Genomic DNA, 23193 nt, shown 5'->3' on the forward strand with positions numbered 1-23193 from the left:
GAAGTTAACTATTGGAGCAGCAAAAGGAGGAAAATAAAAAAAAAAAAATAATTAAATAATAAATAATAGCCCACTTGGTGTGTGCATGAAGTGACTAAGAAGGGGAACTTGTTGTCTCCCTTTTCGTCACTTTGAATGTTGTGTCCCAAAGCACTAACACGCATGTAGTCGCCCTTTTTGCGCCCACTTATGCCCCCCCTTTCCAACCACTGCAGGGGAGAACGAGTCGGATGGAAGCAAAGAAAACGACTATGATTCGGGGTGCAAAAAAGGTGAAGATATTAAAAAAATCGAAACGAAAGAGTTCACATCGAGCAAAGAAAAGTCAGATAAAAAGAAGAAAAAAAAATGTAGCAAATATATAAGAGATGGCTATGGAATTTTAATAACGTTAAGGAGAAACACCTTTGGTCAGGACGTAATTGTGAACAAATTCATTGGTAACTGGAAAAATAATAAAAAAAGCGGATTGGGATTTAATTTATATCTGAATAGGAATGTCTATTATGGGTATTATGAGAATAATGCAAGAAATGGATGGGGCCATTTCGAATGGAGAGCCAATCAGTCAAGTTATGAAGGGAATTGGGTCAACAACCAGATGAATGGCAAAGGGACATATAAAAGTAAAGCTTTTTTGTTCGATGGAGACTTTTATAGTAATAAATTTCTTAACTCGTCTGGGGAATGGATAGATGTGCTAGCCATGGAAGAGGAAGAAAAAAACGTCAGCCTTCTCAAAACATATGTAATTAGTGGTCATGAGATGATCGATTTAGTTTGCCTCCCTTTTGATTTCTTAAAAGGTCATTTAGAAAAAATTGCAGACCTTATTAAGTACAAATATAACAAGGTTCCTTTTTTCATGTGTTCCAAGGGTTTTATCGAGAAGCACAGAAATTTTAACTTGTCTAAGTTTATATTCTTAAGTTATTATTTTGGTCCTGACGAGCCATTTTGCGAGGAGAGCAGTTATTATGAGCTTCTCTTCGACGGGGTACAAAATGAGGAGGGAAAAAGAAGCGAAGGGGGGAATTCAAAAGTAGGTCGGGATGATCCTAATTTGAAGTCATTCCGGAGTGGCACCCCTTCAGATGCTGGTGAAGTGGAAGGTGGCAACAGTTCGCGGGAGTCTAGTTGTTCCAGTGGTTCTGAACGGTCGAATGCGTCGCCCAGCTGTCGTGCGACTAGTTCTTCCGAGTTGTCAAGCGGGGAGAAGGAGAGGAGCGAAGGAAGTGGTAAAGGTGGAATGCCCCCCTCCAACTCTTCGAATTGGTCAAAGGGGCGGGCTCATTCCAACTTCTCCCACGCATCTGCCTCTTCGCATGCCTCGAAGTCTTCACACTCCTCGCACCTCTCCAGCCTGTCCGCCATCACCAACAGCAAGGACAGTTGCAAGTCGACGGGCGAGCCCCATGACGATTTATATCACTCAAAAACGCACTCCCTGAATAAGGCCGACATAATCAGAAATGAAAGCAAAGACAGTATCCATAGTGACCTGAAGGAGTACATAAAGAACGCGAATAAATCGAATGACTTTAAGGAGGAAAGCTTAGCCGAAGCGCCATCCAAGTTTAGTAACAGCTTCCAAAATGGAATGAACTTCAACCCGGGCAAATGCACTGAAGATACCTGTTACGAGATGGAAGAAAGGAAAAAGAACGAAATGTACCAACTGATGAAGAAATACGTGCATATTTATGCCAATTCGGAAGACACTTCCAGTGAGTATTCGATAAGGTCCAATGAAACGGAAAGCGCCGATGAAGAGGCAGGCTTCATCAAGGTGGAAAGTAAGGAAGATTTTGATCGAAAGAAGCGTCGTGGGAACGAACAATCAGGAGGAACTAAACAGATGGATGGTATAGAGACAGTGGAAAGAAATGCCAAACAAAAAGTGAATAACGCCTCGTCAGGAGAGGGTAATACAAGTGGGCCGAATCCCTCGGAAAGTAGTCCCCCCCTGCATATGCAGAAAAAAAAAATCGAGAAGGAATTATCCAAGATAAAAATAGACACTCAGTTTTTGGGAAAACTAAAAAACTGCAATCTGACATGTATACACAAGATAAAGCAAAAAATGGAAACGTCGATGATGCTGAAGTATCCATTCATTTTTAGCTTAAGTATGAGTGAAGACAAGAATAAGTATGAAACTATAACTAAGGAATTCCTTTTAGAGAGTTGCACAATCCCTACCTCGTGGTAAAAATAGCAACCTTCACTCATTAGTGTTGCTCTATTAAAGTGTCTTTTTATGTTCGTAGTAGGAGACCTGTTCACAGGTAGTCATTATACGAATCTACTTTTTTTTTTCCTATCTCAGGTTATTAAAGAATTATTTTGGAGCCACAGAGAATAAACTATCCGAAAAAATATTTTCCCCTCCCTTTTTCGATTTTTACAATTCAAATATGAACATAACTATGCACCCGCATTTTCAGAGTCCGGAAAATAACGACGACGTGGACATTTTTAATGGTGGCGAAATTTCGCCGTTGAATCTTTTCCTCATCACAGATTTGTTAATAGGGGACACGAAAGATATCAAACATTTAAAAGGTTTAGTGAGGGACAAATTTATCAATTTTTCGTTTTTGAGTAACTTATTTTTTGTCATCCTCGAGTAGTAACCCCCATTTTGTAAATGCTTCAACTGTAAAAACCTAAAGAGGGAGTTCCGCCTTTCTGATGGGCGTGCATATTTGTAGGTGGACCCATGTATAAGGGGGCACCTATGCGCATACCTATACATAAACCATGTGTGAGAATTCCTTTTAAGCTGAAAATGAATTGATAACTTAAAATGATCCATACTGTGCCGTACAAGGTGTGTGCAGTAAAGAAAGGATGAAAAGAGGGGGCGGGGGGGGGTCATCCGTTCTATCAAATAGGTAGGTAAAGAACCGCTACTTTAAGGGCAAATGGGAAGGTGTACTGAGAATTATCACATTTACATCGCGATATGTTGCTTCTCCTCCTTGAGTGCCCTCTTTGCGTCAAGCACACCCATTTTGTGCCTTAAAAATTTTGCTTAAGAGGAAGACTAAACGGTGAAAATGTGCTATGAGTTAAGTTTCCTTGCAGTGGTGTGGCGAAACCGGCTTGCAATTAGGAAAAATAAAAAATAAAATAAAAAATAAAAAAAAATAAATACGTAGTAACAAGACGTAATGGAACATGCCACACATCGCATACATGACGACAGAAGTGACACCACTGATGGATCAGAATAATGACAGATAACACGATCAGATGTAAAGCGCGTCCAAGTGGCTGAGCCGCAGGCGCCTTTCACCCTCAAGTTTCATGATATAATCCCAGTAGCTCCTACTTATTTCGTTGCACCCCTCCGAAAAGGCCCAAATTCGAGACATGCAAATCCATGAGTTTAAAACGAACTGGTTCACATCTTTGCAGGTTTGTCGCAGAGACACAAAAGAGTCCGTGATGTACGTCGTTACATCGGAATGGATTTTTGCAGAGTGGCTTTTTGACAGTATATAATTTATGTACCTTCTAAATTGCATTAGTTCATCCTCCTTGGGGTGGTAATTTTCGCAGGTGTTGATGAATTCGGCGGAGAAAGCGGGGGGGGAGTTTTTCTCGGATTCGTTTTCCTTGTAGGGGGTTTTCGCGTCTCCATGTGCACCTTCTTCGGTGATAACTTCGCTCCTCTCTTCGCTCTTGTCTCCTGTTCTTCCTTCTTTCTGCCCCTGGTCCATTTTGCTCCCCCCCGATTGCTCCACTTTGCCCGCCGAGCTGACACCACCTTTAGCTAACCCCCCGCGGCCCTTCGCCCTTTGGTGACACACAGGGATGGGGATGTCCACATAATTTACAAACATGGACTTTTTCATAGACAAAATCAAAACGTTATTTTGCGTTTCGAAGGTAATGTCTGTGTTAAATATGAATGGGATTTCTTGCGACGTAATTAACCTCTCTATACAGAGGAAATTTTTCGTACTAACGGTGTTAAGTTTCCCTTCGTCTAAGACGCATTCGTCAAAAGCCAAGTAGGTATTATTTGCCAGTTGGAGTTTCCCCTTTTTTAATTCTCCATTTTGGTGATTCATTACGGATACTAAATATTGGCTGCTTAATTTTGTTAAACAGAGGGGAATATACCTATACAGTGGAACTAAATTTTTAATCATCTTGTTCATTTGGGTGGCGTGACTCGGGTATGATTTATTTTTCCCCTCTTTATGTTCACCTATCATCCTTAAAGAGTTATCCCCCTTTTGAGGCGGTTCTTTTGGTGAAACTTCTTCCTCCTCCTCACTGATTTGCTGGTTCGCCGTAATAGTGGTCCCCGTGTGGGAAGCACACTTTTCCCCGTCCGTCGATATGTTAAAAATGTTTAGGCTAACCTTGCCCAGCTTGAGTTTACTCTCCTCAATGTAACTGCCGCACAAGTAAAAGAAGAAATAATGAGCGACCAGCAAGTCGTGGGAAAAGCTGTTCGAGATGAACATAAGGAGGTGTTTCCTCAACTCATCGACGGTTCTGAAAGGACCACTTTGCAAAATGTCGCACAATTCATTTTTGAATAATATGCAGCTACTTAGCGGATTAAACCGCTTGACCTTGATGTAGCGAAAAGCATGAATGCAAGGATATTTTAAAAAATTTTGATCATAATAAAAATAAAAGTTCAAATTTTTTTCACAATCTTCAAAGTGTTTTATTTGATGCTTGCGATATATTCCGATGACTTCAATTACGTCATTCAGTTTTAGGAAGTCTTCTTCGTTTTTGCCGTTGTACTGGCTATTATCGTCGTATATTTTTATGATACACCTGAGTTTGTTCTTCTTTTCGAGGTCACGGCGGGGTGTCTTTGGTGCTCCGTTTGGGGGAGCACCACTAACGGTGGTGTCCTTTGACAGACCAGTTGTGTGTGTCGCTGTGTGTGCCGTTGTGTGTGCCGCTGCGTATCCCGCTGTGTGTCCCTCTGAGTTCCACTCCTCTGGCTGAAACTCACTACTGCAGATCGTTTCTCGCGAGAGACGCACATCATGGATGGATAAGTCGTCAGCCTTAGCATTGTCCTCCTCTTCAGTGGAGCAGCTCGAAAGGGCCGTATACTTCCCCGCGCAAACATTGCCACCATTCACGGTTTCGTTTTTTAAAAAATTTTCGCAATTGCTGTAGTACGAAGAATAGTCACACAGCTGTTTGCACCAGGTGCTTTTATTTCCCGGTACATTTGTGCAGAGAAATAGATATCTTTTCCAATACTTTTTAAAATTGTTATCACTTTCGAAGAAAGATATGTCATCACTACGGTTATTCAGCACCGTGTGATCTTCTTTTCTTTTCTGATCGTAATTTTTGGGGCATGCTTTTTTCTCTATCTGCTTGGTGCTCGTTCCTGCTGTGGCGTGGGTTGATTTATTGCTCAGCTGAAGATTAGCCTCATCGGTAAGGTTCTGCCCGCCCGTATGGTGTGCCTCCTTCTTGGTTCCCCTTTCATCATCCCCCATCTTGCAGTATTTCTCATAATTTAGATCGTAATATTCTCCAATGTTCTTTTTTTCGTTGTCTTCCACTATCTCCCAGTTGTCATCCGTATCGATGTAATCTCTATATTTTGAGCTCTTAAAAATTATTTCTCCGTTTTTTTTATTTCTTAACTTGTAAATCCCTACGTAACTTTCAGGAGAAATTATCTGCTGCACCATGCATGTCCATCTGACTAGGGTGGTGTCCTTAAGGTCGGCTATATTCTCGAGCGTATTTAGGCACACGCAACCTTCAACCACGTCGTTGCAAGTGAAGAGGTTTTCCTTTCTCAAAATTGACTTACTCAAGTTTCGACACCCCTCGCTGGCACAGTTTGCTTTTTCCTCAGACGAGGCGTGTTCCTGATTGGCCTCTTCACCATTCTCCTTTGTACCACTTGGGGCCTTCCCCCTTTTTTCGTACCCATTTCCCAATTCGATGTACTTGTTCACTACAATTCCCTCATCCCAGTGGGAGTCCACCTCCTGCGCGCCATGAATTTTTATATAATTCGCGAAGCAGTTGTCGATTTGGGTCAGTACGTTCATTTTGGATGTTATGACAAGAAGGTTTAGGTGTTGGGGGGGGATGTACTGGGACGCAGAGTGTGTGTGCTGAAGGTGCGGGCAAAATGGTGATTGAGCGCACTTTAGCAAGGGCGCGGGTTGGCGTATAGTTCTGCTTAAGTTGGCTTCTGTAGTTACCACTTAATTATTCATATGTTGGAGCATTCGTTGCTCTGCAGAGATGCCTGCTTTGAGGGCTTCTTTGTTGGCCGCTTTTTCGTTATCGGCTTTTTCGTTAGCGTTTTTTTCGTTAGCGTTTTTTTCGTTATCGGTTTGTTTTAACGCTCCCCTTAGGTGAGCTTCCTTGATAGCTGAGAGGACCTTGACTTTGAAAGGTGTCCAACTGGGTGGGCACAAGGTACAAGTAAGGTGCGATGTGCATGTGTACTTTGTATGTACGCATGCTCGTGGCCCTTTCTAACCTTTGCCACTCTTCCCCCACGGCGCCCTGATTTTATTTCATCTCTATCACGTAGAATAAACTCGAAGAAAAAAAGGTGGTGCAAATTGGCGAATTTCTTCCCCTTTTTCATACGTTACTTTATCTATTCTGCAGAAATGTTTGGCGCATTTACTGTGTATTATATAAAAGGCTTCACACGAGAGGGAGTCACAAAATGGCGAGTTATCCTCAAACACATCTCCTTTTCAATTGGGGCCTTCTCTTTTTTTCTCCACTTAGAGGCAAGTGCTTTATTTTTTTTCCTATGCTGGGAATGTAAAACTTGTTAGCAGTAAATTTTTGCTTGTTTTTTTTTTTCCCCCAAAATGAAGAAGCTTATTTAGGGTGGGGAGTGAAGAAAGTTACATAAAGGAAAAAAAAAAAAAAGCGTTTCGCATAAATAACTCGTGTAACCAATCTGATGATGTAATTCGAGTTAGCATTTTATGGTTGGTACTCTTTTGCGTGTTAGCTTTTATTTAATTTTTTTTTTCTTTTCTCTGCTCAACCCCTAGCGATAAAGACCTCCAATGGAGGGAAACACCCCCGTCTGTTTTTGCTCTTTCCCCAAATAATTTGTCTGATGGAGAGAGAGCATAACTGAAGATGAACCTGCATACTGGCAGCTCGTGTGACAGGCAAGCGCACCTTTTCCAGTGCCCTGCATATAAACGCAAGGAGGTCACGCCCCTTTCCCCCACTTTTATTGAAACTGTGCATTGTATCTATGCATTGTATGCACGCATTGAAACTGTGCATTGAAACTGTTCCTTCAAACTGTTCCTTCAAACTGTTCCTTCAAGCTGTGCAATTTTTGGCCCCTCCTTCAATTTGCACAACTTTCATAACCAACAGAGGAGCCACATCATTTTGAGAATTTATCAAAATTGAGTGGGTAGTCTAGGTATGCACGAAAGAATAAAGCGGAAGTGTAAACAGTCGGGATGTCCTGTTCGAACTGGTGAATTTATGAGTGGGACGAGACCCCTAGGCGAGGCCCCCGTGAAAACGTGCACAAAGGAAATCATTGAAAGTGTGTACTTGAAAGTGTGCACTTGAAAATGTGAACATAGAAATGTGCAGTTAAAAATGCGTACTTAAAAATGCGTACTTAAAAATGTGTACTTAAAAATGTGTACTTAAGGAGGCAAACTTAGATATCTGCCTTTGATGGCGACATAGGGGAAAAACCCTTTTATGAGGAAAGGAAACTTGGACAAAAAGGCCTACATATTGCACGTAGGAGTTGTATCTAAAAGGTAAAAGTCGATTTGGGGGCGTCCCAGTTGGTAATGAAGTTGACCACGGCTAGGGTATGTTACCTCCTCCTTCCCCCTATGCGCAAGATTCTACAAATCGCTCGGAACGTTATCCAGGATGTCCTTTAAATACTCCGCCAACCTGTACCCAGCCAAAACCATCTGCCGGTTGAGAACATCCTTCAGTTGCGTCAGAAACATTTTACTAACGGGAAATATTTTATCTTTAGATAAATTATCCACGGGTAATTTATTGTAAACATATTCGAGACCCAACTCGTAGGACTGGTGCACAATGGTGTCTATGTATGCAATTTTGTCTCTGAGAATTCTGAGCTGCCTGCCAAATACGCGAGGAGGGAAATAATTCATTAACATGTTAGCATCGCTCTTAAGTTTCTGTACGTCTACATTGGGCCACCTTTTCCTTCTCGAGTTAAAGATATTATCGCATAACTGATGTATATTACCAACGAGGCCTCCATAAGTCACACTAATGTCATTTCCTCCCTTGTCTCCATTCATTAAATGCTCATTAAAAAAATTAAGTGTATGTAGTGGTTGGTGAATATCACCAAATAAATGGATGAAGTACTTTAAGTAGAAATTGTATGAATAGTAGGAACCGTATTGGGGATGCTTCTGAATACTGACCAAAGTCCTGTAAATGTGTTTTAAAATTCCTGCTGCGGTATGCTTCCCCTTATGGGCATATAAATGCTTGGGAGGTAAATACAGCTCCGTGGGATTGTAAGGCGTTTTTACATAATGCCAGTCGTTAAAGATATCTAAAATTTCGCGTCTTTCAAAGGGGAATGGCTCATGGGATCTTCTGGGGTTCGGTGTCTTTATGTGGTCTGGCCATGTTGCTGCACTTAGGATGTTATCAAAATTTCTATCATGGCTGTGTGCAAAGATTCGATCTACGGTTGCCTTTTCATGGTCGTCTAAATTCTCGTACGCAATGTAAGCTATGAGCATATGTGGTTCATCTGACCAGCTGGCTACTCTTTGGATAAAAGGCAGTGCAAAAAATAGGAGTGCATGGATTGGGTTTCTCATGACGTTCACGTGGGCATGTGGGGGTGCGCGTGCATGTGTATATATGTATATATCTATCTCGGTGTGCAGATTGGCGAGTGCAAGTGTTGCTATTCCTGAGCGAGGCACTGTTTCGACCTGGCCTCGAGCATCAAAGTGTGAAACATACGGAGTCAACAGAACGCGAGGATATATGCGCACTGAACAGGTACAACTCACAGGGAGGTATTAATTTTTAAAAGTTTTAAATTAAAAATATGCTTAAAACAGAAATGGAAGTGTCATTACGACGGTTGCATCACAGCAAAGGGGGGTGATAAAAAAAAAAAAAAAAAGAAACTCACAAGAGGAAAACTTTTTAATTGCTAAAGACAGAGGTAAAAATAAACTAGGAGACGCGGTAGAAGTATGCAAAAAGGGGCGAATTCTATAGAACCAAGATAACTACCCTGAATAAGCGAAACTTAGCAAAAGGTGTACCCGTGTTATGGACAGAACTTTGCGCACATCACAGAATGGTTGCTTCAGACATCTGCAATGTCTAACTTTTGAGGTTTACAAACCATGCGCTATTTCTTCATGGCACTATACCTTGCTTAGTGTTAAAAAAGATGTATGTCCTTTTTGACTATTTGTAATTGTGCCTTGTAAGTAGAAATTGAGTATGGGACTCTTTACTCGGTTAGTAAAAATGTATGCACATGTGCATGAACATACGCATGTATGAGTATGCACGGGTAGTACGCATGAGTATGCAGGAGTAACACTCATATGCAATTCATCGATAATTAAACAGAATAAAAATGTTATTTTTGCCTAGGAATATGTTTAAATTAGGGAACTTTCGCGGGAAAATACTAACCATGGGGGAGGGGGCGCTCTGAGGTGAAAATGATTCGCACGAAACGTTTTCATTGGTGTATCGGTATAGAGGGCGGCATAAAATCGGGGTGGAAAAAAAAACAAAAATCATACATACATACGTATACACATATATAACATATTTATATAATGAGCGTAATTCCACCCCATGAAACAACTTTGCACTTGAAGCACTTTAACCAAAAAATGCGAAAATGCATGCGTAAAAATTGCGACACAACAAACTGTATGTCCTCTCACGTGTCTGAAGGAAAAAAAAAATCCGTCCCCCTCCAGCGCCGTACACGCATACATTTGCATGTATGCACCTGTGTAACGCGAAAGTGTGGTCTTATGTACATCCCATAAATGTATACGAAGTGGATGAGCGTTTTGGCATCCTTATATCGCTCTTCAACATGGAAATAAGGAAAAGACACCGCGAAATGTAATTATTTTTGATGATACGAAAATGGGAGAGACTCCTTCGGGTGTTTAATTTTAGGCAGTTTCTCAGAGTCATTACTGCTTCTCTTTGTTCTAATTTGCCTTTATTATTTTTTTTTTTTTTTTTCCATTTTGCGTAACGGAATATTTGCAAAAAGGAAGAGAGGGTAATGGAAATATTTTTTAGACGTGCTATCTTTGGAGAAGTACAAATGTGTTCATAAAAATGTTTAATTAAAAAAGGCCGTGCCTTTTTTATGCATATATTGTGCACTGTTTCGAAAAAATCAGTCCCGTGTTTCGCGGCAAGTGGTATTTCCTCGGCCGCAAAGCAGCCATATGCAATAAATCATGGAATTTTCTGGGGGGTGTACGCACATGTTTTAGAAGTAAAACACATTGGGAATTTACCCCTGCATACGCTACAACGGTCGTGCAAAAGTTGAACAGCAAATGTAATCAACATCGGGGGTGGAAACAAAAAAAATCGGCCAAAAGCTGTTAAACGATGAATAGGTGTACGTCGACTGAAAAGCCTTTCCTGCACGATGTTTTAAACCAAAAGAGTAGCAAAAAATGGAGGGGGGGATCAACAGGGGGAATATCTTTCCCAGCAGATGAGAGACACATTCAGGAAGTGACGAAAAAGGTGCAGATGTACCTAACTGTCATTGTGACAGGTATAAAGCGCAAAAACACGCGTACGTAGGGCATCCCCGCACCGCATACACTTCCTTCTATTTAATGTACTTATGCACCTTCACGAGGTCCTCCGGCACATTTTCAATCATAATTTTTAAGTACCGCCTTAAGCGGTAGCCTCCTAGAGCTATCTGCTCATTCAACATTTTCTTTAAACTAACGACAGAAAAATTATCGAGAACGTAGGAAGTTTTTTTGTTAAGAGTATCAAGGGGGAAGTTAGAATAAATGCTACTGACCGCCTTGCTATAACTATCATTAATGATAAAATCTAGATATTCTAAATCGCTTAAATCATTTTTTAATCTGTCTCCAAAGTACTCAGGGGGGTATATCTTCATCAAGGCAGTTGCTTCTTCCATCATTTCTTTCTTCCCAGAGGTGGGCCATTTTTTACTTCTCGAATGAAAAATGCGATCGCATAAGTAATGCAATTTTTCCACCTTCTTATCATACATTACATGAATTTGAGTTCCTCCGTTATCTCCTTCAGGAAAATGTTTATTGAAAAAATTGATAGTGTGTAATGGCTCATGTATATCCCCGAAAATGTGAATAAAGTATCTTAAGTTAAAATTGTAGGAAAAAAAACTCCCATGATTTTCTTTTCTCTTCACACTTTTTAATGAAGTAAATATGTTCTTCATTACACTTAAAGCGTTATCCGTGTTCTGGTAAAATTTCTCATGGTATTCATTCAGGATAACATTCGTGGGGTTGTATGGCTTACTTATGTAGTGCCATTTGTTCATTAGGTCGATCCCTCCTATTCGCCTAACATTATAAGGGTAGTGGTAATCAATTGGCTTTATGTGGTCAGGCCAGATTGCTCCAGTTACGGGGTCGTTGAAATCCTTGTCTTCTTTGTAGTTTTCAAAAATTTTGTCTAGCACGAACTTTTCTTGATCAGTGAGCCCTTGGTATGCGATGGCACTTACGAGCATGTGCCCTTCGTCTGACCAGCAGGAGATTCCATGGGCGAGGAGTAACACGGACAGTAAGAAGTAAATTACGCGCGCAGCGGGGAACATGTATGCCGGGGGGAAGCAGTGTATACAGAGGGGTGGTGACCAAACGGGGCAAAATGCGGCTATATAAGTTCAGAAAGGTAAGCCTTCTAAATGGAGCAAATGAAGATTCCGTTGCGTGGACCCCTGTTCATGCAAATCAAATCGAAGGAACCCAGAACGGTGTGACAATCTCACCATACCACCGGTGTGTGTGTTCGTTAGCCGTAGAAAAGGGAAGTCCTCTTTTGGGACATGAACAGAGTGGCGCACTATCGTGTAAATGCGTGGGTGAACACAAAATGAATGACTAAACAGGTTCATGTGCAACGGTATGGTTGTCTCGATTCGCATGCACTGCCCCGTTTAGCAGTGCCACGAAAAGAAAAAAATAGTAATGTGCAACCAACCGAAGCGGAAGTAAAACTACATATCTGGCACCTCAATGATGAACAAAAAATCGGTTAATTTCTCGACCACCACGTTTTCCTAAAATATGGAGAAGTGGCGAATGGAGGCCAAGAAAAAAAAAGAAATTAGGAGGTACTTATAACACTTAAGTGACAGCAACAATTTTAAGCGTGCAGATGGGGTTAACTCAACGGAAGAAAAGGCACACAAAGTATAGATGTATTAAAAGTAGAACGGTTTTTAAAAGATGGCTAAGTGCTCATGCATGTACTCCTCTGCGTTGCATAGTGGGTATGTAAATAAAGAGGAGAGGTGAAGCAAAGTGATGCCCACTTATTACTCGTTAAAATGCGGTGCGAACCCTTTCGTTTTAGGAAAGAAAATAAAAATAAATGAGTGATTCGCCGCCATTGGTAGGATTTAAAATGGAGCTAAGTTGGGGAGAGAGCGATAATCACATCATGGTTAGATGCACAAAAGGGAGGTGCATAAGTGATTTGGCAATAGGGCCATTTGTTAACATGGCAATTTGCCAATAGAGCGATTTGGCGAATTAGTGAAGAAAGGAGAGAAAACGAATGACAGCAAAGTGGCTCAGCATAAAGCGGCATAGCTCCCTGCAGCATGGCGTGACAGCAAAACGCCGCGCGTAAAAATAGCCCCAATAAAAGTGAGAACTATGCGCGGGGACGTAGGGACCACGGGAAAAAAGGAAGTTGATAAATTAGGGTTTTATACCTGCACATTTTTACAACACTGAAATGGCGGAAAATGAATTTATTCTCTTTTCCTACCTTGAATTTTTCATTGCACATTTTTATCAACGCGCTCAGCTGTTGCCAAGCAAATTTTGTAGCTAGCAAACTTTCGCCAAGCAACGGCATATTAATAACGAACGTACAGGTAAATAGACATCTCATTCCTGGAAAGAGAATCCCACAAGTTGAGAGAAGTTTGGTAGGATTCCCCCCCTACAAAGGGATTAGAAGCAGGAGGAAATGTTTCCATTACCTGAGAATACATGCCATAGAGAGGCAATCCCAATTTGGCAAAAAATTCAGCCCAGTGGTACCTTTAAAAAGGAGAAATTTTCCAAATGTGCGCAACTTACAGGTTAGGGGGGAGAAGGACATGCACAATGGTGATGGGGTGAGCAGCGGCACGGATAGAAGGAGTGGTAAAAATGGCCTTCAGAGAAACGATGGGACTAAAGAAAAGATGAATGGTAACGAGAAGGAATGCCTGATAGACCAAGAATTGATAAAAAATATAAAAGAAAACAAAAATGGAGATGATGCTAGTACCCCGTCGAGTGAAACAGAAAAGGAGAATTTCAATTTCTTGGAGCATTTCACTTCCGAAGATGACAACTCCTTAGTTAGTAATTTAAAACCAGAAGAAAGCAAAGAACTTATCGATAGCGATTATTTTAAAAAGATGATGGACGAGTTGAACTTAAAAGAGGAAGAAATTATGAAGCTGCTTAAGAGAAGCGAAAAGAATGTTTCCAACTTGATTAATAAAAATTTATCTCTGGAGCAGATTGAAAAAAATGCGAAAAATGAAGAGGCACAAAATGAACAGCTCTTTGATACCTACATGAACAGCAACAGCTCCAAAGTTGGGAACTTTATTAACTTTAAAAAAATTGGGAAAAAATATAAAGACGTTATTTCCCATGTTATAGCCATTTTTCTGAGCAAAGGAAAAAAATTTACCGAAATGGTCAAACTGATAGAAGAAGACAAGAACGAAATTGATAGGTGTACTTCCCTTTTGGAAGGAGATGTCCTTTTCAACAATTTAAGTAAAAATGTCATAACCGAAATTGTTAAGAAGTCCGTTTTACTGGGACACTTGAATGAGAAGTTTTCAAACGACGCAGAGAATTTTGAGTGGAGCAAAGAAATCGAAAGCTGCATTATGCAGTCAGTATGTAATCAGAATTTTAAAATAAAACTGATTACCTACTCGAATAATAGCATTAGTGTGACTTTGGTCAGCTCAAAAAGTGTGCATATAGATTCGGAGGAGTACGACGAGATTGAGGGTTCCATAAAGAATGCACTGGAGGAGTATGAAGGGGCTAATGGCCTAGACATTTTCTCCTCCTTCAACATCCTCGTGCACTTTAATTGACGGAGTGGGCGGTGGGGAAAGTTGACTCCGTGCGCAGTGCGACTTTGAGTAGGCCTCTTCCTTGTGTCGTCGCTCCTACTCGAGGCATACATCCCCCCCTATATCTTCTCAACACAAACGTGAACCAATTACTGCTCGGAGGTGGTTTCATCTTGGTAGCAACGCACCTCTACTTTTTTTTTTTTTTAAGTCAAATGTTAATACGCGCTTGCGGCAAAGCGGCCATGGCGATTGTTCCTTTTAGGGGAACGAAAAAGCAGTGCGCGGATGGGGGAAGCGGAACTTCGCAAACTGCTTTCTCACGCCACTTCTTTTTCACGTCACTTCTTCCCACTCCTTCTTCACGTTTTACAAATTCGCGCGTGGAGCAGCCGTTTCACGCGGCCGATGTGTTCCTCTCCGTAGTAGGACCAGCAAACGATCCATCTGCTTATTCTTCCGGTGTAGGACACGAAAATTCGATGCTGCGCTATATGCACCGGGAAGGAATCCCCCCCCTCTACCTTTTGCAGACGAAGCTGCTGATCAAAATGCATGTCATTCCGTGTAAGGGAATCGAGAAAATTGACTTGTTTTTTGTTATCCATAGTGTACAATCGCATAGACTTTATTATTTCCTTTTTTATTAATTTCACATTTTTAAATTTGGACACCAACGTGGTAAACCAGACTACGTTGTAAAAATAGGAGCTACTTTCCTTAATCATATTTAGGATAAAACCGTATTCTCCCCCGACACGATCGTTGGGTATGTCACTTCTTAGGTCACTTTTTATGTTACTTCTTTGCAGGCTCTCATCCACTTCTTCGATTCCTCTGAAATGTTCCTGCTCACTATTGTAGGACTCACCGAAGGAATAGTTGCTGTCTAGATTATCACCCTTCGCCACGCGAGGTCTGTCGATATCTGCTCCGATCTGCTCACGACGAGTTGTTTTATCCTCTCTCGCCGAGGCAAGCTCATCGTCCACCTTTTGCGACTCTGTAGATTCAACTTGTTCGGTGTCAAAATAAACCACTTCGTTCAGGTGTGCACGGATGTTTCGAAATGGGTTTCTGTTAACTTCATCCAAGGAACTGTAAAATGGAGGGTTACAAATGGAGAAAAAAAAAAAGTCTCTATTATTTACGACGTTATGAAATATTTTCCTAGGATCCTTTTGATACTTGAGCACTACGCTGTTTTCTTTGTTATTTAGTAAAATATTTAAGTAGCAAAATTTCAAAGAATCTAAGTTTACGTCTACCCCTACAAAGGACCAATTGTATATGCAATTCCCTAGTAGTGGGTATATGCAGTTTGAGCCGACCCCAATGTCTAGTACTTTTATTTGGCTGCCGCGCAGTAGGGTGTCCTTCTGCTCGCCCTTGGTCTCCCGCGTGCGGGGTGCCCATTTGTCTAGTTCTTCCACAGTCACTTCGCCAATACGTTCGCTAGTCCTTTTACCAACCCGTTCGACAATCGGTTCGACAATCGGTTCGTCAATCCGTTCCTTAGTCCTTTCACCAGGATGATCAACAGGATGATTACCATGCCAGGCCCCCTTGGAGGCCCCTTCCCCGGGAACCTTCGGCAGCGCAGTCAAGTCGGCTATATAGTGCATGTAATTAGCCCTGCCAGGAATGTTCGGACAAAGGTAGCTGTTATTGTCCCTAGTTTCCTCCTCTATGAAGGTACTCTCGTTGATCAGCACACACTCTTGGTTTTCACTTGGCAAATTTAGTAGCATCTGGTTGTACTCATTATACATGATCAGAAGAGTGTTCCTAAACTGGGCCAGATCATTCACTTGAAGAATAACATAGTCTCCATCTTCACCTTTCGATATTACAGTTATGTTCTCCAAGATCCCATCCAGTGCTTTGGATTGTACATATGGCAAATAAAAGTTGAGGTTGTAGTACTCCTTGAGGGTAGCTTTACTCAGGAAGTAAATAGCTAGAGATTTTCCGAAATTGTAAAATAATTTCCCACTCTTATTTTTTCGTAAAAATTTGTTCAGAAAGGTATGTCTTTTGCTTAATTCTTCAAAATTGGTGAATGAGTTATTCTGCAAATTTCTTTCATGCATTATTTTGGTGTCCCTATCGCTGTGTTGAGAACTGCCACTCCGCCTTCTGTGTGAGGGGCCGTAATTTGGCCCACCCCTCTGGGCTCCCTCTGCCCCCCTGCGATGGAATCCCTTTTGAATTTTCCTATTTTGGACCATTCTGGATGATGGTATAGAAGTTTTTTTTTTACCGGTAGTGGAGAGGCGTGTGGAGGCCTCCTTACTGGACTGTTTTACCGTGACATTTGCATGTGGGGGTGGGAGGTGAAAACTGGTCGATGGGACAAACTACACACAACGGTTAGAACGGAAAACTAAGTGACATGAACGCCACGACGAACAAATTAAAAACTGTGCAAAGCTTCCACATGGGGGATCTCGAAAAATGGAGGAATCCATCACAAAAAACTAACATGTGCACAAAATGGGACACAAAGTGGCACAAAAAATGGGAAAAAAAATGGGAAACAAGAATTGCGAACATAATGCTAAACAGAATGGCGAACAGAATGCCGAACAGAATGCTGAGCAGAAACTGCGCACAAACGGGTACCCCAAATGGCACGCAGAAGTCCCGTTCTACCATTTGCTACTAACCAAGGGGACCCTATTTCTAATCCCCCTCGAGGGAAAACTCGTATGAGTAATTGCTTATGATAATCCTATCTCCCTCTCTCGCACCTACATTTTTCAGCTTAACATTTATGTTCAAATGATCTAGTATTTTGGCAAAAATTTTTGACGTGTCACTTTTGGAAAAATTAAAAATCTTGGCTTGATTTTCGATATATTTTCCCTTAACGATGAAAACATTTTCTTTATATTTGTATATTTCAAATTCAGATGGCCGGAAGTTGTCACTATCTTCAATTTTAGCAATATCGATTGGCTCAGGCAAGCTTTTTAAAAACTCACTTATGGTGTTTTCATCATTGATATTTGAGACTATTTCATTTATCGCTTCTACTGCATTTTCCCCCGTTAATGCAGATATGCAAAATATGTTTTCTATTTTTAACTTTTCCCTTAAATGGTTCATTAATTCAGTCAGATTATCTTTCTTCTCTTTGTATATGTCAATTTTGTTCAGTAGCACCATTTCCTTTTTGCCTTTAAAAATGGGGTCATACTGCACCAAAACGTCTTTTATGTTTCTATAAGTTTCCAGTAGGACATTACTTCTGCTGTTTATGTCAAACATGTAAATTAATATTTTGCAATGTTTCAGGTGCTCCAAGTACTTGTACGATATATTCGATACTTTTTTGTCCAAGTTTTTTATGATTCCCGGGAAGTCGATAACGGTGTAGTTGTTTTTTGCGCCTTCCTCACGCGTTGTATCGTCCGACGAATCAGTTTCTCCCTCCACTAGATCTTCTGCCTCCCCGCGGTTACCCTCCCAAATGGCTTCATCCCCCTCGTTTTCGTCAACAAGGTGGTTTCCCTTCAAAACGGCTTCGTCGCCGTCCTTTTCGTCAACAAGGTTGTCCCCTTCTCCATTGCTCTGGCCCCCCTCCCCCTGGTCGCTCCTAAATATCCCCAGGTTGGGAAACTTGGATGTGTAGCTATAGTTGGCAATTTTTACATTCGCGTTGGTGATCCTATTCAGCAGGGTGCTCTTCCCCACGTTGGGGTACCCAATAATCCCAAAATCAGTAAAAAATATTTTTTTGAGGAAAATTTTTTTTTCCTCTGTTTTTTCCCCAAATTGGCAAACAAATGGGATTTTCAGGCTTTTCGTTCTGTAGGAGTAATTCCCCTTTCCACCTTTCCCCCCCAAAGCGACTAGCACTTTTTGGCCATTTAAATGAATAAAATTAACAAACTTCTTCTCTTCGTCGTATATAATTGTATTTACAGGTATATTTATGCATTCGTCTTTTCCATTTTCCCCATTTTGATTATTGTTTAATCCTTTTCCTCCATTTCCAGCATAGTAAAAAGATTTTAATTTAACGCTTAGAAAATTATCAATTTTTTTATCCCCAATTAGGTACACATTACCGCCTTTCCCCCCCCGGCCACCGGAAGCGTACTTTTTATTTTTCCTCTGCGAAAATGTTGTAAAACAGCATATGCCATCTCCCCCATTTCCTCCCTTAACATTAATTACACACCGGTCATGGAATTGGTTTTTCTTTATCTGCTTTTTCATGCACTGTAGCTTATTTGCTGTGCGACTTGATCGGTTCTTACCCTCCTTGCACTTTAGGCTGCTGTTAACAAAGAGGGTATTATTCTGCCTTCCACACTTGGAAGGAAAACTGTACAAAACAGCCCCCTTGTGGTATATCATAAGGAGCAGAATGGTAAATCCAATATGCATATTCCTTTTGAGTGTCCTAATTTCATCCCTACTGAATGAGGGAGGAGTGGAAACTTGTGATGATGATCCTTATATGTGTGATGTTTGTGCGACCGTTTCATCGTGAAAAAGGAAAAAAATGACACAGCGATTTGTATATTATATATTTTCCATCTCCAATTTGGTGACAAAGGAAGAGGAGACCCCACTGGAAAGAGAAGTGCCTGGCCGAGTGGCCTACATAAAAGTGGGCGTCCCCCTAATGCTCACAAGGGGGAAGTACATATATACGTATATAAACATATATGTGTTTTTTATTTTTTTTTTTTTCCGATTGGGTCACAGAAGAACAACTTATCAGAGAAACCCTTTCGGCGCAAAATCAGCGCATTCAAAATTAAGTTTTCTCATTTGGGTTTTAAAAGGGGGGTATACCCCCCACATGTGTTATGCGTACCTCTCTTCACCAGTTAACATGACGGGCATAACGTGGTCACATTGGCTTCTTTCGAAGAGTGACAAATGCATGGGTAAAAAAATTACAATTCTTATATGTTATAGCAAACGCGGCGGAAGGAATACAAAAAATAAGCGCAGGAACTCACCTCTGCGCGCGTGTTTTGGAGTTAAATTGGGGAGCCGGCTGGGCAAAAGAGCACATTTGGGGAAAACGAAATGTTAACATGAATAACAAGTGTGTCCAGCGCAGGTATGACCACAGAGCTGTGGGCTGAATTTTTCCTTAATGAAAAATTTGTAAAAAAAAATAAATAAATGGGCAAGCAGGCTCCCAGACGAACAAAAAGGAAACAAACAAACGGATGAATGACCAAATAACTGGATGAATAATCAACCAAATGGATGAATAACGGAATTGCCACACCACGGCCAACGTCGCTGCCACAAAATCCAGTTACTCCTTCTCCACCCCCAGAAAGGCGAAAAACTTCTCAGCATATCTTATCTTAAAGTTGGGGTACACGCGCACGATGTTATCTGCCTCGTCAAATATGTACTTCTTTACAATTCCTTTAAAAGCAGAAATGGTGGAGCTTCCCAATTGGCCACACTGCGTGGTTTGCATTATATGACACCACAATTCACTGTTGGTGGTTAAATCACTGGACTTGTCATGTAGGGAAATTAAAATGAAAACGGTTTTCAAGAAAAAGAAGAGGTTACAATGTTGCTTTTTTTTTCCCCTTCCTATTTCGTGTGGATCCATTTGGATGAATTTAAAAATGCGAAAATTTAAGAACTTCTCTTTAAACAAAAAAGTAAATAATTTACTTAAAAAAAGGACTTGCTTTAAATCGTAATTATTGATATTCTTCAAGTAATTTATAAAAACCGTTTTTAAGCTGAATAAAAATATTCTACTTTTAACATTGGAAATATTTCTTAACATCTTGGCATAGGCAACTTTATATTTTTTTTCATACAACAGGGTTTGAATAATTGTCTGGATTACATGAGGGATGTTTTTCTTCTTTTTTAAAATTAAAGATAAATTGTGCACACACTCATTTACGTCCAGACTATTTTTTATAATTAAGAAAATTTTTTTCGGTAAAATTCCTTGAATTTTATATTTTTTTAAAAGTTTACCAAAGTGAGATTCGTTAAAATATTCTTCTTCCCCCGCGATTAGATAATTTAGCTTACAAAATTTGTTCTTCACAGATGTGGCTTCTTCTTCACCGAGAGGGTTATTGTCCCTATCATCTGTCTTAGTTTCGCTCCCTACTAGTGTACCATTTGGATACATATCCTTTTTTTCCATTTCTTCGTTTTGTCTGATTTTTCTCCTTTTGGCGCCTTTTATTCCTCCCTGTGTGTTGGAACATTCGGCACTTTTAAAAATTTTTAAGAATGAAAAAGATACCATTTTCCCCTTGAAGTTATATTTATTTTCAAACTCAATTAAGATGCTAAAGAGGAATTCAAATTTGTTTAAAAAGTGAAATTTCATTGTGCCATTTTTTAAATCATCTATATCTTTGATCAGAAATCGTAGTTTGCTCCTTTCGATGCAAATATGATTCCTCACGATATAATTGTCGATTTGTTTTTTTAAATACTCCGTGATGTAATTCAAGTGACTGCCATCTTCACTTTTTAGCTTCATTCCGCAAATCTTCAAAATGATAATTATATTGTCCACGCTGCTAATGCTTATGTCTTCACACAGCAAATTAATGATATCAGTTATGCAGTCGAAGTCGAGGTAACTGCGGGCATAAAACAGGCAAAAACTCTTCAGTACGTTTCTCAGAATGATTTTAAAATTTTGATATTTCTCCTGTTCCTTTTCGCTAACTAGATAACTATTTTGCGAGCTACTCATCTTCGCTCTGCTGTCTTTTGCGTCCTTTGTACATCCCTGCGTGGGGATACCATATTGGTCTGCCTCACTTGGACGAGTTAGCGGCACACTTTGTCCATTTCGACCACCATTCTCGTTGCCAGCTTGGGGGGTGTCATGGTTGAGAGCCACGACACTGCTCAGCTCATTCTCTCTTTCTACTTTTCTCATCAAATGGCGATTGTCCTCGTAGTATTGTTTAAAAATCCCGGTCAGGGCTTTTAAAAAGTCTTTCAGCAAATTCTGGTATACCAAATTGTTCAGCACACAAATTACCACCACGCATATGCATATGTGAATGTCCGTAGCATTTACATTGTTAAAATGGTTGCACGCTATTTTTGTGAGGGCATCATTAAACATAACTTTTAGTTTCACATCGTTCAGCTCGTGAAAATATTTGCACAGATCTTGAATAATGCATTTTATATTAAACTCGGACGTTTTGTTCAGAGAAATCACGAGAAATTTCTCTATCTTTCGCTTCTTCGGGATAATTGGGTGCCTTTTTCTTTTTCTTTTCTTCCGCTTTAGTGGCTTTCTTCCCTTCGCTTTGCGTTAGCCCTGTGTGACTCCTCTTCTTGCTCCTCCTATCCTTTTGATTCTCGTTTTGCCTCTTCTTTTGCTTCTCTTTTTTCTCCGTGTCTTTCTCGCTTGGTGCATTATCTTGACCTTCGCTTAGAACCCCCTCTTCCTCAGAGGACCTCCCCGGTGTGTCATCCCCCCCCCGAAGGGCATTGTTACCGTTTTTACATTTTTTCTTATAACTTTTCTGAAATTCGCCAAATATGAGGTCTGTCAATTTTAACAAATTCGAGTCAAATCCGTCCTTCTCCAACTGCTTAAAAATTTTTTCCTCGTTACTTTTCCCATCATCCTTGTTGCTAATCTTCAACTTCTTCGACAGGTACGATAATAACCGATTATCCTTTTCTTGCTCAGCAGATATATCATACTTAATTTTGCTATGCGACGCCTTTTTGTGTTTCTTAGGTGGGGCGTTTAAATTGTTTCCCTCGTTGTAATTTCTTTTTCTCTTCATATTTCCTTCATCCTGTTTTGTTGGCCTTCCCTCTAGCGATTCATTTGGGGTATTGATTGTGAGAATATTTTTTTCCTGGACATTTTTTTTCTTTTTGGAAAAAAGAAGCTTCTTTTTCTTTCTTTGTATCCTGGCCAATTTTTTCAGTTCCCTTCTATTCCGGAGGTTGCCTGTACGTTATGGACAGGGATGTGCATATGGGTGGACCTCCAAATACGCATTGGTCCAAACAAATAGGTTGGTTATTTGAATACGCAAGAAGATAATGTGAGAAACCCTAATCAGAACAATCCACACGCGGAGGTGCAAAAGGGGGGGTCTGCTTACACAAATGGAAGGGAATTAATTCCCAACCCCCAAAGTATAGCTTAGGCAAATATATTTATACCTCTATTCATGTACAATGGCATCTTTTTCCAAAGATAGACTTAACAATTGTATGTCCTCAAATTAAGATATGGCTGGGGCGAGATTATAATGCCACCACAACTTTAGGTCATCCGCTGGGTTAGGAAACCAAAACAGGCAGGGAGGCATATGCAAAATGGAGCTCGCCGTAGAAATATTATTTTCTTCTATGTATAAAATATTCCATGGGGTTATGTTTCCATTTTGCGCAACTTCAACTTTAACTTGAATTTCAATTTCGAGTTGAAACTCCAACTTGTTCTACCTGAGGATTTCGCTTAACTATATTTTCTTCTAGCAAATTGGAATATTTTGCAAATCCTTAAAAGAGTTTTCTCTACCCACAGGGATAGCAGGGAATGTTTCTGTTTTGTTTTGTTTTTCCTACATAGCTCCAATTTTAATCGATTCTGCGGGCTGCAGTGACAGGCGATTTTTCACAACAAAGTGGCATAAAAAAACAATGCAGCGCGGTAACTAATGATAAACTGGAAAAAGGGTGATCCAAATTGCGAAAACACCAAAAAACACGCGGTAAATGATAGCGCTAATATTTATTCATTTAAACTATTCAAAGGCTTTATATAAAAAACTGTAGTAAAATATTTTTAAAAGGTTGATAAGGTTAAAAAG

At 40.4% G+C, this 23193-nt stretch overlaps 9 protein-coding genes across 9 annotated transcripts; 2 read left to right on the forward strand and 7 right to left on the reverse strand.

Moving 5' to 3' along the window:
- Positions 1–135: 135 nt before the first annotated feature.
- C922_03746 (hypothetical protein) lies at positions 136–2633 on the forward strand (the record flags this gene model as incomplete). Its single annotated transcript, XM_008819335.1, has 3 exons — positions 136–142; positions 216–2208; positions 2330–2633. 3 exons carry the CDS (start codon positions 136–138, stop codon positions 2631–2633), a joined length of 2304 nt encoding a protein of 767 aa, XP_008817557.1.
- Positions 2634–3254: 621 nt separating this feature from the next.
- C922_03747 (hypothetical protein) lies at positions 3255–6062 on the reverse strand (the record flags this gene model as incomplete). The annotated part of the gene is made up of 1 exon (XM_008819336.1): positions 3255–6062. The coding sequence occupies one exon, from the start codon at positions 6060–6062 to the stop codon at positions 3255–3257; it is 2808 nt and encodes a 935-aa protein (XP_008817558.1).
- A 1809-nt stretch (positions 6063–7871) lies between these two features.
- Positions 7872–8843, reverse strand: C922_03748 (hypothetical protein; the record flags this gene model as incomplete). Its single annotated transcript, XM_008819337.1, has 1 exon — positions 7872–8843. The coding sequence occupies one exon, from the start codon at positions 8841–8843 to the stop codon at positions 7872–7874; it is 972 nt and encodes a 323-aa protein (XP_008817559.1).
- A 2024-nt stretch (positions 8844–10867) lies between these two features.
- On the reverse strand, positions 10868–11863 carry C922_03749 (hypothetical protein; the record flags this gene model as incomplete). The annotated part of the gene is made up of 1 exon (XM_008819338.1): positions 10868–11863. The coding sequence occupies one exon, from the start codon at positions 11861–11863 to the stop codon at positions 10868–10870; it is 996 nt and encodes a 331-aa protein (XP_008817560.1).
- A 1158-nt stretch (positions 11864–13021) lies between these two features.
- C922_03750 (hypothetical protein) lies at positions 13022–14389 on the forward strand (the record flags this gene model as incomplete). The annotated part of the gene is made up of 1 exon (XM_008819339.1): positions 13022–14389. The coding sequence occupies one exon, from the start codon at positions 13022–13024 to the stop codon at positions 14387–14389; it is 1368 nt and encodes a 455-aa protein (XP_008817561.1).
- A 341-nt stretch (positions 14390–14730) lies between these two features.
- Positions 14731–16599, reverse strand: C922_03751 (hypothetical protein; the record flags this gene model as incomplete). The annotated part of the gene is made up of 1 exon (XM_008819340.1): positions 14731–16599. The coding sequence occupies one exon, from the start codon at positions 16597–16599 to the stop codon at positions 14731–14733; it is 1869 nt and encodes a 622-aa protein (XP_008817562.1).
- Positions 16600–17053: 454 nt separating this feature from the next.
- On the reverse strand, positions 17054–18766 carry C922_03752 (hypothetical protein; the record flags this gene model as incomplete). Its single annotated transcript, XM_008819341.1, has 1 exon — positions 17054–18766. The coding sequence occupies one exon, from the start codon at positions 18764–18766 to the stop codon at positions 17054–17056; it is 1713 nt and encodes a 570-aa protein (XP_008817563.1).
- An 892-nt stretch (positions 18767–19658) lies between these two features.
- Positions 19659–21473, reverse strand: C922_03753 (hypothetical protein; the record flags this gene model as incomplete). The annotated part of the gene is made up of 1 exon (XM_008819342.1): positions 19659–21473. The coding sequence occupies one exon, from the start codon at positions 21471–21473 to the stop codon at positions 19659–19661; it is 1815 nt and encodes a 604-aa protein (XP_008817564.1).
- Positions 21474–21540: 67 nt separating this feature from the next.
- On the reverse strand, positions 21541–22152 carry C922_03754 (hypothetical protein; the record flags this gene model as incomplete). The annotated part of the gene is made up of 1 exon (XM_008819343.1): positions 21541–22152. The coding sequence occupies one exon, from the start codon at positions 22150–22152 to the stop codon at positions 21541–21543; it is 612 nt and encodes a 203-aa protein (XP_008817565.1).
- Positions 22153–23193: the final 1041 nt, after the last annotated feature.

The sequence above is a fragment of the Plasmodium inui genome (genome assembly GCF_000524495.1).
Source record: "Plasmodium inui San Antonio 1 unplaced genomic scaffold supercont1.17, whole genome shotgun sequence".
Taxonomy (NCBI): Eukaryota; Apicomplexa; class Aconoidasida; order Haemosporida; family Plasmodiidae; genus Plasmodium; species Plasmodium inui.